Genomic DNA, 18,497 nt, shown 5'->3' with positions numbered 1-18,497 from the left:
CGCTCCAGGGAAAACAGCCCCAGCCTGTTCAGCCTCTCTCGATAACTCAAATCCTCCAACCCTGGCAACATCCTTGTAAATCTTTTCTGAACCCTTTCAAATTTCACAACATCTTTCCGATAGGGAGGAGACCAGAATTGCATGCAATATTGCAACAGCGGTCTAACCAATGTCCTGTACAGCAGCAACATGACCTCCCAACTCCTGTACTCAATACTCTGACCACTAAAGGAAAGCATACCAAACACCTTCTTCACTATCCTATCTACCTGCAACTCCACTTTCAAGGAGCTATGAACCTGCACACCAAGGTCTCTTTGTTCAGCAACACTCCCTAGGATCTTACCATTAAGTGTATAAGTCCTGCTAAGATTTGCTTTCCCAAAATGCTTTCCCTCGCATTTATCTGAATTAAACTTCATCTCCCACTTCTCACCCCATTGGCCCATCTGATCAAGATCCTGTTATAATATGAGGTAACCTTCTTTGCTGTCCACTACACCTGCAATTTTGGTGTCATCTGCAAACTTACTAACTGTACCTCTTATGCTTGCATTGAAATCATTTATATAAATGACGAAATGTAATGGACCCAGCACCGATTCTTGTGGCACTCCAATGGTCACAAGCCTCCAGTCTGAAAAACAACCCTCCACCACCACGCTCTGTCTTCTACCTTTGAGCCAGTTCTATATCCAAATGGATAGATCTCCCTGTATTCCGTGAGATGAAACCATGCTAACCAGTTTCCCATGGGGAACCTTGTTGAATGCCTTACTGAAGTCCATATAGATCACACCAACTGCTCTGCCCTCATCAATCCTCTTTGCTCCTTCTTCAAAAAACTCAATCAAGTTTGTGAGACATGATTTCCCACGCACAAAGCCATGTTGACTATCCCTAATCAGTCCTTGCCTTTCCAAATACATGTACATTCTGTCCCTCAGGATTCCCTCCAACAACTTGCCCACCACTGACATCAGGCTCACTGGTCTATAGTTCCCTGCTTGTCCTTAGCACCTTTCTTAAACAGTGGCACCACGTTAGCCGACCTCCAGTCTTCCAGTACCTCACCTATGACTATCGATGATACAAATATCTCAGTAAGAGGCCCAGCAATCACTTCTCTAGCTTCCCACAGAGTTCTAGGGTACACCTGATCAGGTCCTGGGGATTTATCCACCTTTATGCGTTTCAAGACATCCAGCACTTCCTCCTCTGTAATATGGACATTTTTCAAGATGTCACGATCTATTTCCCTACGTTCTATATCTTCCATGTCCTTTTCCACAGTAAATAATGATGCAAAATACTCCTTGAGTATCTCCTCCATTTTCTGTGGCTCCACACAAAGGCTGCCTTGCTGCTCTTTGACGTGCCCTATTCTCTCGCTAGTTACCCTTTTGACTTAATGTATTTGTAAAAACCCTTTGGATTCTCCTTAATGCTACTTGCCAGAGCTATCTCATGTCCCTTTTTTGCCCTCCTGATTTCCCTCTTAAGTATACTCCAACTGCCTTTATACTCTTCTAAGGATTCACTCGATCTATCCTGCCTATACCTGACATATACTTCCTTCTTTTTCCTAACCAAACCCTCAATTTCTTTAGTCATCCAGCATTCCCTATACCTACAAGCCTTCCCTTTCACTCTAACAGGAATATACTTTCTCTGGATTTTCATTATCTCATTTCTGAAGGCTTCCCATTTTCCATCCATCCCTTTACCTGCGAACATCTGCCCCCAATCAGCTTTTGAAAGTTCTTGCCTAATACTGTCAAAATTGGCCTTTCCCCAATTTAGAACTTCAACTTTTAGATCTGGTCTATCCTTTTCCATCACTATTTTAAATCTAGTAGAATTATAGTCGCTGCCCCCTTATTTAGTTATATAGTTCATTTTCTAATTTATATTAATATATGGTTTTATTCTGTAATTCATTGATGCAGTGATGATTTTTACTGACTTTGGTTCATTTGTTTATTGTCAAATTCTGTGCCCCTAAACCAGACTGGATGATGCACTTTTGCCCCATACTATTTTCTTTTCATTTTTGACGCCTAAATAGTTTAACTATATTGACAAAATCAGTGCTAAACAACTCTGGCACAGTTAAAGCAGACACAGTTGCACATGACAACTCACTTTTGCGCATTCCAGTCAAACTTAGATGAATCATGTTACCAGATTTACCAGTATGAACATAATTAAGTTTTGAGGTACACAGAGAGTCATAGAATCATAGAGATGTACAGCATGTTCAGCTAAGTATTAACTTTCAGCCGAAGGAAAAACAAAACAGAGCTTTAAGAAACATGTAAGATTCTATAGCAAAAGAACAACATTCTCAAAGAAATTTGTGAAGCTGAGAGAATAATGTGGAATCTACCTAATTATTCTGAAATTTTGATCAAACTATCAAAGCATTCAAGCAGTAGGCTAATTATCTTACCTAGTCTGAATATGGTGACGATTGTACCAAAGGACTCAAAACCTCAGTGAAATTCCACACAACTTAGTAGTAATTTTGCATTACTTAATGTTACATTATTCATTTACTACAATGATATATAAAATGGATACCATAATTGAAGCTGTTAAATGCAGTGTTTATTTTCATGAGTAATGAATGACAGGGTCATAACTTAGTTGTGGAGGTCAGCCTCGCTCATGGAATAAACATGGCATGCAATAAGTCATCTGTAGCTTTCTATTTATATACCTGTGCAGTATAGTTAAATATTTAAAAGAAAGTGTTACGAGTGGAGTTTGGTAGTTTGTAGTTTTTAACTAGCATGGAATGCAGAATGTTCGGAGTAATCATCAACCCTTATTGATTACTGATTGAAGGTGATGCTGTTTGTACCAGCATTAGACTTCATTTTAAAGGGAAAATTTGTATGTTTCTGTTCTGCTCAGCAGTGTTCTCACAGGTTTTTACAATTGGTGTGTTTTTGAGCATCAATTGTATTAATGCCAGCAATTTGCTTTTCTTCAGCTAATAATCTAGAAGTTTAAGGGCAATAATGATGAAGGAGTTGCTATGGTTACAGTTCATCTGTATTGATATTGAAATATGTCAGAATTACGAAGTAGTAATTTTGACTGGTTTATAATCTCATAAATGTCAAGCAAATTTCTTAATATTGTCCATTTCCCAATCCCTGAACCCCACTTGCTGATTCATCAGTTCCACTTTTTGAAGACTCTTCCTACCACACATCTGCATATTTTCACAACCATTTTTAAAACAATGCATTATGCTAGACATGCAGTTGAAATTTGGGCAACATTTAAGTTAACTCGTATTTTAGAAAATTGATGGGACCAAGTGCAGCGATGGATTTAATTGGGTGGATGCAAAACCAACGTCCCAACTATGAGTTTACACGTAGCATTGTTAGGTCAAAATTTACTTTAGGAATCGATCCAGATTTCTGTCTCCAATATTCAGGTGGTGTCCATTTTCAGATTCAAGATTATAATGAAGTATTGGAGGAGAAAGAAGTCTTTGGCCCATCAAGGTCAGTCTTTGCAACATGCAGTTTCATTCTTATGAACTTGCTTTTATTTAGTTTGTCTTAACCAGTCTCCACAAAACTTTAGCCTGGAGTTATTTTATTGCCCTCTATCCCTCAAATGGCAATGTCATCAACAGTGTACTAACAATTTACTTGTACAGTTACAGGTAGTTCTGGAATAATGTGTGGTTTGGCAATGCAATTTGGCTATAGCATCATTGGAGAATTAGGGAATGGTTATTTTCGAGAATGTTTACCTCAGTTCGCAACAGTGTGATTCCAGCAGGGATCAGTTCGCATCCTTCATTCTGCATATGCACCGGTGTCCACACTGAAATCTATGTGTCGCTCTGTGCATGTGCTGATGTCAGCTGTCGACAGAGCAGCTTTCTGTGAGAGGTATTGTACGGAGAGTAGCTTTCTTTAATTTTACTTCTGCTTCATTAATAAATGATTTCAACCTTTATTCAGGCTGTGCTATACGTTGCATTAAACTTTTGGGTGATGTTTGAGTGATTATGAGTGATATTTTTTGCTGGTTTGCCCCTAGCCCCACTTTTCCCATAGGCCCCATTATTTCTATTAAATGATCTTCTATTAAGTGAGGTTTCTCGGGAACGCAACTCCAGCATTATAGGAGAACTACCTGTTTGTTGCTAAAAGTTAAAGTGAATCACGTAAATACTCTTCAATCCTACTGAACCAATTTTTTTTTGACAGTTAAAAGATAACATTTGAAATTGCTGTCTTGTCTGCGTCTTTTCCACTAAAGCAAAATGCCAAACATATCAGTCTAACTTATCAATAATTTCATTCAACTCAGTTGAAAAAATAAGGTTGATGTATTGAAAATCATTTGCATGGATTAATTGTTTGCACGATAGTGAATGTGAATCTTGTATGTGTCAAGTCTAGTTTTGACAGTCTTTTCTTGAAAACAAAGGAGGTTGTGGTGTGACCAAATAGAGATCTTGACAATGTTTAAATAATTTGAAATAATGAATAAAGAGAGAATATTTCCTCTTATGGAAAAGACCATAACTAGATGTCACCAATGAATGATATAAAAAAGTCATCAAGAAAACTAACACGGAATTCAGAAGAACATTCTTCCACATGAGTGGTAAGAATGTGGAACTCTCTTGTGTTGGTAGGGAAAACTTGACAAGTATATGATAGAGAAGGCTGATAATGCTGGATTCAGCTGAGAAAAGACAGGAGGAGGCTGAAGTAAAGAACAAATGCAGACATAGACCGGCTGAGCTGAATAGCCTGTTCCTGCGCTATATATTCGATGCAATATCATTACATGATAAAATGTAAATGAATGATTATTCATCATCATCCTCATTTTGGAAGCATACTTTTTATCAACACTAGGCAGCAGCATAATTTGTAACCACTCTTCAGTAGTTATCATTTCCTTTCAAATTAAATAACAGAAATAACTAAAGTCAGCCTGTAATGTTATACAATTACGATGAGATTTGGAGTAGTAGACTGGAGCCTCTTTGGAGTATGAAAACTGGTATCAATGTCCCTTTAAGGGACATGAGTTTGGAGAGAAAGTTTATTTATGAAACAGAACATTGGAGACAAATTGGTGGAGAGCAGTATGAACGTGCAGGAGTCAGCGGTTAGGCTTGACTGCTCTATGTGGGTGGGCTGCTGGTTCATCCACACTGATTTCCCTGTGCATGGTGAATGACCCTGACTTATAATCTCTATGTCCTTAATGCTCTCCTATTTACATGTGTAGTTTACTCCCCCCCCCCCCATTTGCTTTTCATTTGTATGGCTTTTGGCTTCACTGACCATCAGGACAAGACAGAAACATACTTTGTTCATTCTCTTCCGTTTCTCTGGGAGAACTCCAACAGCAGAATTACATCAAAACAAATGTTAACAGAAAAGTAAAATTAAAAGGAGAACTGTAATGACTTAAATTACTCACTATCCTAATAGTTATTAAATGAAAAAGATTTTGAAGTTCGTTGTTTCTTGTTTACCATTTCTTGTGTGTCTTAACCTTTAAAGTACTGGTTAAAAGCAAATTGGCAAGACACATTTGTGTGGAATTCTCCCCTAGCAGGACACCACGGGTGTGGATTTTCCTCCAGCCTGGGATTTGCATCGGAATAAGAACTTATGGTGTGAGGGTAACATATTATCATGGGTGGAGGATTGATTACTTAACAAGGAAACAGAAAGCAGGGGCAAATAGGCATCTTTTTTGATAAAAAATTATAATTGTATGACTCTATAACTGATGGAGTGCCACAAGGATCCACGCTGGGGCTCAACTATTTACAATCCATATCAATAACTTGGATGAACAGATTGAATGTGTTATCAGAAAATTTAGCAACCATACAAAGATAGGTAGGAAAGCAGGTTATAAAGAAGGTATAATAAGTCTGAAGATAGATATAGATGTTTTAAGTGAGCAGCCTCAATTTTTGCAGATGGCATAATGTGGGATATTATTCACTTTGGCAGGGAAAATTGAAAGCCAGCATTTTAGTTAAATGGAGATAAATGGAATGGTGTGGAATTCTCTTCCCCAGAAGGTAGTAGAGGTGGATGATTGAATATTTCGGAGTCTGTAAAAGGTAGACTCTTGATTGAAAAGGAAATCAAATGGAGTTGAGTCTACAACCAGAGGAATCATGATATTAACAAATGGCAGAGTAGGGTAAAGGGATTTAATGGCCTACTCCTAATTCATGTGTTAAGCACAGATGGTCAATGAAGCCCAAGAACAAGAGTCTGATTGAAGAATTGCATAAAAGCTGCCTCCTATAATCTGAGCTCATGTGCAAAGATTGCATTCACTACAAACAGGCAGGAGAACCATCTTTTTGTGAAACTCTTTTGTGGCCAGTTTTATTACATTAGTCGAGACTCAAGGTTACCTGACTGTCTTCTCCGGTTGGGGAGGAAACTATATAAAGCACTCCTAAAATAAACTCTTCAAACTGGGAATCATTAGCTCATCTTAACTGTTCTGGTCTGTACACACTTAAATCATTTAAAACTGGCACACACTGCTTTTCCCCCTTTTCATGAAAATGCCCAAAATAGCTGAGACATCTTGGAAATAGATCTACCTGTCACCTATTCAGACTGAAATGATGTGGAGGGCCTTCAAGAAGAAGGCAATCCATAGAACGATTTGCCAGTCCTGAGGAAAACTCATATCGGACTTGAAATGTTAATTTTGTTTCTCTCTCCATGGATACTGCCAGACCTGCTGAATTTCTCCTGCATTTTCAGGCTCTGTTGTTGAATGATTTAACAGTATTGTTGCAAGCTCACCTGACATGTAGAATTAAGTAGCAAATCCAATAAACAAAAGGAGCTAGCCAAACCAATATTAGACAGCACGTAGATATACATCTTTGCATATTAAACTTCTAATTGTTACTTGTCTCTTCATTGGTGGATGAATTTAGAAACACAAATTGAAGAACCAGATGATCCTGGGCTGATTTAACTGGTTCTAAGTGATGTAAATTAGATTAGATTTTTAGATTAGATTACATTACAGTGTGGAAACAGGCCCTTCGGCCCAATAAATCCACACCGATCCACCGAAGCGCAACCCACCCATACCCCTAACCTAACACTATGGGCAATTTATTATGGCCAATTCAACTGACCCTGCATATCTTTGGACTGTGGGAGGAAACCGGAGCACCCGGAGGAAACCCACGCAGAAGTCATAACACAAAAGATTCTCTTAATTTTGTATCAAGCCAACAAAGTAGTTTGTTTCTTGACAAAGCACACCATCTATAATCCCCATAGCTTTCATTTTTGCTCATGTTCCAATTTGTTTTCTGATGATTGATCAAAGTTCAGCATGTTTAATGATTTCTCAGATATTGAAACAGTCCAGGTCCAAATACAGCAAGATAATATCTAGGTTTGGGCTAACAAATGCCAAGTAACAGTCATGCTACACAAGTGCTGAGCAAAGATCATCACCAACAACACTAAAGGAGCTTGACACCATCAAGGACAAAATTATTCAATTGACTATCACCATATCTACAAATATTCATTTCCTCCACAGTCTCCAAGAAACACTACAGAGATTCACCAGGGCTCCTGAGGGAGCACCTGCAAAAACCACACCACCACTATCTGGAAGATCAAGGGCCACAGATATATGGGAAAATCACCACTACCCACAGATTCCCCTCCAAGTTTTTCCCTATCCTGATGTGCAAATACATTGCCATTCCTTCATTCTGCTGATTAAAATTATTGGAACTCCCTCTATAACAACATTGTGGATGTGCCAACTGAAACAGATTTCAGTAGTTCAAGAAGGCAGTTCACTACCACCTTCTCAAAGGCAATTGTGGATTAGTAATACATTCAGGTTGAGCCAGTGAAGGCCATATCCCATGCATCAATAAAAATAAGGTGGTGGCAGAAGATATAAACAGAAACTAAGTAGTTGATTAGCTATGTTTGGAGTAATTAGAAATGCATTTGAAAGTTATGGTTTAGGAAAGAATTGCTTCAATTGAAGGGAAGAATCTACCTAAATAAAACAAAGAATTGCAAATGCCAAAATTCTGAAACAAGAATAGAAATTGCTTGAGAAATGTCTCAGGTCTGACAGCATTAATGAAGTGAAAGCAGAGTTAACATTTTGGGTTTTTCTGAAGGATCACTAGATTCAAAATATTAAACCTACAAGGTAGTTGAGATTGATCTTATTATGTATAGTGCACAAACCTAGGCAACATTGAAAAGAAAGGAACGCCAACTGAAAAATAGAGAGATGTGGATTTGGAGATGGATGTGTGGAGTGATGAGAAAGGACAATATCAGGAACCAGTACATAAGGTAGTCAGCAAAGACTATGGGAGCATATAAAATAGCCAAGAACAGATTTAAATAATATGGTCATTTGTGGCACACTAAATGGAGTGAGGATTGATGAAGGTAGGACTAACAGGAATAACAAGCAAGTCTCAGACAGATGGCAAGATGGAGTGGCAAAAGATTTAATTGCAGTAATGTTGAAAGACTGGAGCTGACAGACAGAGATAGGCAAAAATGTTCAACCCGCATTGTGGTAACAGATATGGGGTAGGAGATGCCAAGAGAAAAACAACATTGTGCTTTAAAATGTGTAGAAAATCAAGGCTGGTCCCTGCCTTCCAGTTCCCTGCTTTGCTCCATCTCTACTCATCACTGTGGAATCTTCCCAGACCAAATTGGCTGAATTTTCTACATCACATCAACATAACATTGAGTTATGAAGTACTTTGGGATAATATGTGGTTGTGAAAAATAATACATAAATGCAAGCTCTCTGGAGGATTAGCCAATTTGTAGTCAGGAAGATGTATCGTGATTATGGAATCATACAGTATAGCAGTTATTACCACTAAAGCTACATTAAATCTACATTTGTCCCAACTTCCAGCACTAAGGCCATAGCCTTGAATGTTATGACATTTCAAGTGCTCATCCAAGTACTTTTTAAAAGGTTACCCACCTCAACTACCTTCCCAGGCAGTGTAATTCAGACACCCATCACCCTGAAAAGATGGTCCTCAAATCTTCTCTACACCTCCCATGTTTCATCTTAACGTTATGCCCCTTCGTTCGCGACCCTTTAGCTAAGGGAAGCAGCTCACTGTCCATGCTTCGCATAATCTAGGGCTGCTCAGACACAAATTAGATTATGAGAATTTTTATCTATACTATGTGTTTCAGTAAAAAAAATTAAGCCTACACCCGGAAATGACTATTATTAATTTTGTTACAACTGTCCTTGTGTCAAATTTTCCAGCTGTTTTACCTTCAATATACACAAAAAGGCAATGCCTGTGTCAAAATGAAAATATCTCACTCATACAGTATTTGATGCTCTTCAGAATGTGGAGATGGAGCACAAAAGTTTGATATTTCAAGTTCTTTACTTAACCCATTCCTCATCTGGGCCAGTGAGCACAAAACTATTAATGCACCAAGAAGGATATACTTCATCATAAACAGAAATGTCAAAGATAATTTCGTATATCCATGTAGTAGGTGCTTGCTTTAACTATCATGTTAAAAGTTGAAGATTTCTTCCAGAAATCACCTTTGAGTGCCTTCATCCAGAATCTGTTCTGTTGCAAAAGGCCAGTGTAACACGCGTATTTTGTCATCAAAAGGTGCCATAATTGTAACATCTGAAATTGCTTGGGCAATTCCAAAGCAAGTAAAATTTTTATTTGAGTAATTATGCATGACTAAGGGATCCAGCTAGGAGAATGGATTAGCTATTTGGGCATTCAGCTGAAACAAAGTACTTTTGATCCAATTGTTTACAAACAGCAATTTATCAGTTTATCAAAACAACAACTGAATCCTTTTTAGAAAACTGCTCATAACGTTGTTTTAACTTAGAGGGCTACAATCTTAATCAAACATTGTACAATTCTACTTTGTATGTTTTCAATGAATTATACTGGTTTTGGTTGGTCACTTAAGTTACATCCTTCCATTTCTGGCAATGCTTCTCCTGTTGACCAACATCATGCTGATGTAAAAATATTTTTACAATGTGCCCTTGGGATATTCAGTAATTTGTATACATTACAAATTAAAGCAAACACAAAGCTGTAAACAGAATTTGTTTATTGAGATAAATACAGACAAGCTGCATGAACCTTATAAAACTGCTCTATAAGTATTCAGGATGAGCAACAGGTTGAGATTTCATGGGCTTCTTAAGGGATAGCTATTTTTACATTTACTGGATATACCCGACTCTGTTTGACCGAGACTGAATAAATTATAACATGGTTTGGTAATATGCTAAACAGCAAATATAGAAATTTTACTGACTCATTCATTTCCATACATTAAATATTGAAAAGTAAAAATTGTATGAACGCTGACAAGTTTAACACTAAGCATCGGTATCATGTTCAGAAATTGCTGGAGGAACTCTGACAGCATCGGTGGAGTAAGCACATTTAACATTTTGAGTCCAGTGACCCTTTTTCAGTTCCTTCAGAAAAGGGTCATTGGATTTGAAACGTTAACTCTCCTTTCTGTCCACAGATGCAGACAGACCTGATGAGTTTCTCCAGCGTTTTGTTTTTGTTTTAGATTTTCAACATCTGCAGTTGTCCGTTTTATCATTATCCGATTTTTCAAGTTTAAATAGCAGTACAGTCTTAGTGTTCAAATCGATTGTCATAGATAAGGTTCACAGATACTTGGCTGGCTCTGGCAATAGAAAAGTTTTACAACGATACTGTCATAACTGTATTGTTATAAAGAGGGCAAATCCCTCCACCCTCCCCCTATTCATTTGACATATGGATATGGAGCAGGACTACTCATAGAGGATTCTGTTGTTTTTGGGTGATTTCACTTGGGGTCATGAGGTTACATTTTGTCACTACTCCCAATAACTTTGCTTTCCATTGATTCCTACAAATTTCAATGTAATATAATTTTCTTGGTCTATTTTCTCTCTTTCTCTTGGCAACCTTAACTGGCTGAAGGAAGTCAGATTTCTGAATCTCTGGGCTTTACCAATGCTGAATGGCATACAAAAAGACCATTAAAAAATTATCTTTCTCTTCATGCATGCTGTTTCCTTTGGTATAATCTTTTCCATGAACAGATGCAAAATATTTCCCAATTCCTGTTGATAAATCATTATGGTCACACAATGATTTTGCATTCATGAGAAAAAAATTATAAATCAGAGAACACAACTTCAAACTAGGAAAATCTGCCACATATAACCAAAAGCTTAGCTATTAGTGCACAGCATTCCAATTTTTACTTTACAATATTTGGATAATTTGAAATTCTTTTAAAAGGTTTTCATACAATTGTTTTAAAGGAAAATGTCAGGCAGCTATCATTCTCGCTGATCTTAATTAGGTGCTGTATGAATTGGAGTCACTAAAACATATATTAACAGGCATTTTTGACATACCAAGAAAAAAATGCCATTTGTAAATGTCCAAAAAATGCCTATTATAAGCCTCCAATATTGACCAACATATTAGATGACAGACAAAGCAGCACAGTCAATTCAAACCCAATGCCCATTCCTAGTCAGCACTTAATATGCCTTGTGATGACCTGTGGATGATATTCCGTATCTGATGATGTCCAGGTAAAAAGCAACTAGTGGTTCCAGATCACGGGCAAGATTAAATCTCCATCAAGCGATCATTGCCTACTATCACTTCATTCACATGTTTTGCTGCAAGAAAAAAGGGGAAGAAATTCTGAATATGAGGAAAGTTTAAAGTACAGTCAGTTCTCCTATAACACGATGGTTGCGTTCTTGTTCAACCTTGTGCATTGAAAAATTGCGCTTTAGAAACAGCGCTTAAAGTGTATCACATTACAACCAACACACATTTTAAAAGTTCGTGCTTTAGAAACAGTGACCCCAAGTCGTCAGTCGCGTTACAGAGAATTAGCATTGACAAAATGTGTGTTATAGCAGAACGACCTGTGGGAAGAATTTTATGCAATAACATTAACTGTTAGTAATAAATCTTTTACATATCGCACCTCTACTGTTCATAGCTCAAGATATTGTATAATAACACACTTTTAATGCGAGGTTTTGTGAAATCAACGTCTTAGGCAGTTAGATGATGACTGGCAGTTTACCGTAAAGCTTTGTTTAAATTTTAAACCAGACAGGTGACAAGAAATGAACCAAAGAATGGTGGTCATCTATTCTGTTGAGTTGATATAGATGCAGGTATGGTTGTGCTCCTTCTATCTGCAAAGAACAAGGTCCTGTATATATTAATATATATATCTTCTACTATGGGCATATGTGCCATACAATAAGCCTGATTGACAGACAATATTAAATCAGCATAAATCTTGATGTGGAAATGCCAGTGTTGGACTGGGTGGACAAAGTCAGAAGTCATACGACACCATGTTATAGTCCAACAGCTTTATTTGAAATCACAAGCTTTTGGTATGCTGCTCCTTTGTCAGGTGAAGTGTAATTCTTTGCATACTCAGGATTATTTAGGGGGCATTTGTTTAAACTGAAAAATCACATCTAATGCATCGATTTTTTTCTCTATAGCAATGCCCCTCCCAATCAGAATCTATTTACCAACCAATCAACTCTCTTCTCTCATACAGTGTAAGTGTTGCTTTCCCTTTACATCAGCATTTTATGTGATGAAAGCTAGACAAAAATTGGAGACAAAATGTGTACTTATTCAGCAAAAATCAAGTTCTGCTAACCAAATGACGATTTAAAATTACTCATTTCTTTTTCAAGGGAGAACCATAGAATCCCTACAATGTCAAAGCAGGTCATGTGGCCCATTGAGTCCACACTGACCCTTCGACAAGCATCCCACCCAGATTCATCGCTCTACCTCTGTAATCTTGGCTGACCTACCTAGCCAACACATCCTTGGACAATATGGGCAATTTAGCACAGCCAATCCACCTATCTTGCACATCTTCGGACTGTGGGAGGAAATTGAAGCACCCGGAGGAAGCCCACGCAGAACTGGGAGAATGTGCAAACTCCACCCAGTCAACCGAGGCTTGAATTCACCACGGGGGCCTGTGAGGCAGTAGTGCTAACCAATGAGCCACAAAAGCATTAATCAAGAATCCATGAAATTTATCTGACTGTGAGCTCATCTTAATGGGGCATTCCTATTATCGGCCTTTTAAACGTAAGAGTATTCCTGCCATGCCAACCTATTATACTTGATCAACTTTAATAACGTAAAGTGTTTCTCGATAGATCATGAGTCAGGTAACAATTTATAAATTCTGCTTGGGAACCTTGCAGCCTCCAAGACTTAATATTGTGCTCAATAGTTTTAGAACCTGAACATCTTCTTCTGTGTACTTTACCCAGACCCACATCCCAGACCTTGTCATGACATGGGCTGCTTCAGCACAGGCAAAAGTGTGGACTGCAGATGCTGGAGATCAGAGTCAAGATTAGCATCTGAGGAACAGGAAAATCGAGCTTTCAGCACAGCCAACCTATTTTCAATTACTTATCGTACCACTATCAGCTTTTCTTTCTCCTTGGCAAATCATCATTCATCCTAACTGTCATTCTCTCTCTCTGGTCACCAACTCTGCCTATCTGCTCACCATCCCACCCCACATCACAGATAGCATATACAGTACATCATCTTTTCCTAACTATTAGTTCTGAAGGAGGGTCATTGGGCTTTCCACAAACGCTGCCAGATCTGCAATTGAGTTTTTGTGACAATTTACAACTTCTGAGTTTTAAGATGAAAATGGTGTTACTGTGAATTAAGCATTAAGATCAACGAGAATGGGAGAAACTTATAAATAATTCAAATCTCATCGATTTGGTGAACGACATTAATTAAGATTTTTCTAGGTTAAACAGTGCAAGAACTTTTAGTGTTATCACATTATGTACAGGTCTAAGTCTTGTTTTTATTGCAAACTAATTTTAATGTAATTACAGCGATCTTCAGTATCAAGTTAAGGTATGTTATTGAATTTATTCCAAAGCACTGACTAATTTTGTTAGTCTCCAGAGACAAGTATTTCCTGAATTTACAGATTTTAGAACAATAAACATTGTCGTTACAGACTGAACAATTACAGTATACACCTATATAAAATTTACCTGTGCAGATCTGCTTCTTCATTACCTTATGAAATATTGTAAATCATTAATAAGAAAGGCACTAATTTACAAGAATATTCCCTTGTAAAAGTCACTAAGTCAGCCTGAAATCCTGTTGCTTGACTCTGTAGTGGATAAAGGCCTTGTAAGCTTTTGCCAGAATGGACACTGTTCCTGGCAGATGTTAAGCTCATCTTGCGATGGATCGTGCTGGCTCAGGACAATGACCCTTTTGTATGAAATTCAAATGTCAGGACAACAGAGAGCTTAGTGTAAAGCTAACTTCCCCTTACTTTGGGTAGGGAGGAAGAGAAATCTGTTTGCAAACTCAAGAGTAAATTGCTGCTGCCTGTGATAGCTTTTAGTGTAAAAGGTTAGATCCCAGGCCAGGACCACCAAGAAGCTCATTTCCTCAGGACCAAGGGTTGCAGGTTGGCTTACATGATTAAACATACAATTTTTGTGTATACAGTACAAAAGGATGATTAAAATATTGTGAGAAATAAAATGATCATTTATCTAAGTTTTTCAATCAGAAAAACTGACCAATAGATTCATTCAATATTACTTTCTGCAAAATAATTTAATAATAAAATATTGTATCAGTGACGTACTGTACCTTGTATATTTTCAGTTTTGAAAAGGAAACTTTTGCATTACTGTTAATCTATCTTCACCATAATATAAACAATTTCTGACCAAAGAACAAAGGGAACCTGTACCCACGTTTCTGTCCACTGTTGCTGTGCAATCATCCACATGAGACTGTGACGTGGTTCGACAGACACTCAAAGCTACTTTCTCTCACATTCCATTTGAAAGAATCATATTCTATAGAAGTTCTTTTCATAAATTTTTTGGACAATTACAAACTTGATGATTTTTGCACTTTTTTCTATTTGCTCTCCTTTTCCAAAGACAAGGAGGGGAGAACTGAGTTCCAAAAGTGAAGCCTTGAATGGCAATACACAAACTTAACATCAATTCTCTGACAGAAGGTAGCATTGCAAGTCGCTACCCACACAGAATTCTTTACTGAGATTAGTCCATTTATGAGGCTGGTCCAGTCAATTTCTGGTCAATGGTAAGTGATTAATTTCTCGCTAATTGGAGATGGCCATTGCTCCTTGTCACTTAACAGTCTGAGTCTCGCTGAACACAGTCATCGACCTGTTGGATTATCTGTGGAGTTGCAAATTGAACTGAACACAAACAGTGAACATCCTTATGTTTGAGTTATAATGGAGCAAAGATGAGTGATGAAGCAGCTATAGACACTGGGCCTAGGACATTGCCCTGAGAAAGTTCTGCAATGTCCTGGGATGATTAGCCTCCAACAACAAAGAAACAAATTCTGTTCTGCCTGGTGTGACCACTCTATTTAAGGAGGGATGTAAATGCACTGCAAGTAGTTCAGAGGTGGTTTACCAGACGTAAAACTAGAAATAAATGGGCTGTCTCATGAGGAAATGGATTAGACTTGTATCTGCTGGAGCTTCAAAGAACAACAAGTGACTTGACTGAGAGACAACATTCTCTCCACATCTACCTTGTGAGGTTTATAACAGTTCAATCAAGTTACTTCTAACTCTTTTAAATTCCAGCGAATACGAGCTTCTTGTTAATATGTTTGGTTTGAGACCAGTCAATGGAGAGCTCCTCTCTCTCCCACCATCCTGATTTCCACTGATTGTAACTATATATTGTCATAGTGCAATCACCATGAGCTGCCTGGGCAAATTGCACTGGCGTCCCCTACCCAGCTGATCAGTGAGAGCAGCATCACAGATCATGCTGCTTCTTCTGTACCATGTTTTCATTTAAAAGGCACATCAAATCCAGAAATGTTACTGACGAAAACACAAAAGTCAATCACTATTTTTAACCCTAGCAACCTACCCCTTGGTTCTTTAGACCCTGGCATCTCTGCAACCATCATAGCTATTAGTCCTTGGTTAGAAGGCTGGCAGTAACAATTGTACAATCTCACCCAATCATTAATTATTTTAAAACTTGAAACTTAGGCATTTAATGTTCATTTGCTAATATCACACAAGCAATTACATGGGATATTTGGAAGTCTGTTAAAAAGTATCCATACCCTTTCTGAAGTAATGATGGAATCTGATTCCAACAGGCAGGTTCTCACACTGTGGTACCAGGGAGCCTTCAGCAGACTTTTATATCCATCTGGATAGAAGCTGAGAGGAGAGTCATCCAGACTCGGGAACTCATGCACCTGCTGCTCAGGTCCTACATGGTAACGGTTGCAAGTTTGGAAGGTGTTGTTGAAGGAGCTTGGTGAGTTGCTGCAGAGTATCTTGTACATGGTACACACTGCTGTCACTGTGCATTGATGGTCATGGATGAAGTGTCAATCAAGCAGGCTTGCTGTATCCTGGATGGTGTCAAGCATTTTGAGTGTTGATGGAGCTGCATCATACTCCTGACTTTTGCTTTGTTGATAGGTGTCAGGATTTAGGAGTTAGTAGGCAAATTATTTACTACAGAATTCTCAGTGTGATCTCCTCTTATAGCCACAGTATTTAAATGGCTGGTTCAGTTGGGTTTCTAGTTAATGGTAACCATTGGGAAGTTAATAGTGAGAATTCAGCAATGGTTATTGCTTGGCATGTCAGTGGCAAGTCACATTGTCACACTGCTGCCTCACAGCGCCAGGGCCCAGGTTCGATTCCCACCTCAGGTGACTGGCTGTTTGGAGTTTGCACATTCTCCTCGTATCTATGTGGGTTTCCTCCCACAGTCCAAAAATGCGCAGGTCAGGTGAATTGGCCATGCTAAATTGCCAATAGTGTTAGGTACATGAGTCAGGGGTAATTATAGGGTAGGGGAATGGGTCTGGGTGGGTTATTCTTTGAAAAGTTGGTGTGGGGTTGTTGGGCAAAGGGCCTGTTTCCATACTGTAGGGAATCTAATCTAATCTACCCATGTCTTGCTGCAAATTCATGATGCAATCGGTCAATACCATACTTATAATGCAGAGGAGGTCATTGGTGAAGCTGCCTTTTCATAGTAGTTTCTGAAGCTGCATTGTTGTATGCCATTCATATAAAACAATATAAAAGTTCTTAAAAGGGGTAAAGGAGTAGCAAAGAAAATAATAATGTCTACTAATGTAGAAGAGCTTTAGGTAATTTCCATTAGAAAGGTATCAACACATCACTGGTGGGGTTGATTGTAAGGAATTTTGGAGGGCGTCATCCTACTTCTGCCACTTTTTCATCTCAGTTTTCCTCAGCAGATGATGACAGCTGTTACTGCTCTGCTCCTTCAATTTCTATAATCAGAACGCTGTGCAATATGTAACACACAAGAATGATATAGTCAGCATATTGTCATCATTCCCATAACTACTTAGGCAGCAGAAACTGTGCCTTCTGTGTATCTAATGATTACCCTATTGGTCAAAGGACCTCTCTTCTGATGCCATGGAAGACTCTTTGGATATACCGGAGGGGCAGTCTTTGCTGTACAATAAACAGCAGAGTGTTGGCATTCATAAAAGGTTGATGCATTGGTTGATCTTGGAAAATACAGCTTTGGTGACTTGCTTGTGGAAAATGCATATGTACCTGGAAAGAGCCAAATATGTTGAGGGTTGTATGACTTTGACAGCCACAGGCATAAAGATGATTACCTCAGACAACAGCCAACAGGAAACTATAGAGACTAGCTTACTCGGAGGAGTGCAGTTTTAATAATGCACTATGCTTCAAGATGCCCAGAAAACTTGCTCTTAGCCAAAAGACATTTTGTTGCCTTCCAAAACTAATCTTCCAGGGTATCAAAGCTCCTAATAATATTACTTGTCTAACTCCATTCCAAGTTATAAAACACAAATGATGCTCACAATAAGCGCTATGTGCTTATTCAGGGTAGATTAAGTGAAAAAAGTCAGAAACCTATACTCATAGAGTCACAGAGAAGTACAGCATGGAAACTGACCCTTCGGTCCAACCCGTCAATGCCGACCAGATATCCCAACCCAATCTAATCCCACCTGCCAGCACCCGGCCCATATCCCTCCAAAACCTTCCTATTCATATATCCATCCAAATGCCTTTTAAATGTTGCAATTGTACCAGACTCCACCACTTCCTTTGACAGCTCATTCCATACACGTACCACCCTCTGTGTGAGAACGTTGCCCCTTAGGTCTCTTTTATATCTTTCCCCTCTCACCCTAAACCTATGCCCTCTAGTTCTGGACACCCCCATCCCAGGGAAAAGACTTTGTCTATTTATCCTATCCATGCTCCTCATGGTTTTGTAAACCTCTATAAGGTCACCCCTCAGCC

The 18,497-nt window shown here is 38.5% G+C and overlaps 1 protein-coding gene across 1 annotated transcript in view; it reads right to left on the bottom strand.

The window, feature by feature from the left end:
* Nucleotides 1–10,155: 10,155 nt before the first annotated feature.
* Nucleotides 10,156–18,497, bottom strand: part of eif2b3 (eukaryotic translation initiation factor 2B, subunit 3 gamma) — a 141,296-nt gene continuing 132,954 nt past the window's right edge. The window contains exon 12 of the mRNA XM_043699051.1: nt 10,156–11,766. Within this exon, the coding sequence (XP_043554986.1) occupies nt 11,714–11,766 (53 nt within the window). The 3' untranslated portion in view covers nt 10,156–11,713. The remainder of the gene's footprint in view (nt 11,767–18,497) is intronic.

Source organism: Chiloscyllium plagiosum, chromosome 11, assembly GCF_004010195.1.
Source record: "Chiloscyllium plagiosum isolate BGI_BamShark_2017 chromosome 11, ASM401019v2, whole genome shotgun sequence".
In the NCBI taxonomy this organism is placed as follows: domain Eukaryota; kingdom Metazoa; phylum Chordata; class Chondrichthyes; order Orectolobiformes; family Hemiscylliidae; genus Chiloscyllium; species Chiloscyllium plagiosum.
Note: the sequence above shows the minus strand (reverse complement) of the source record. Positions and strands in the feature narration are given on the sequence as shown.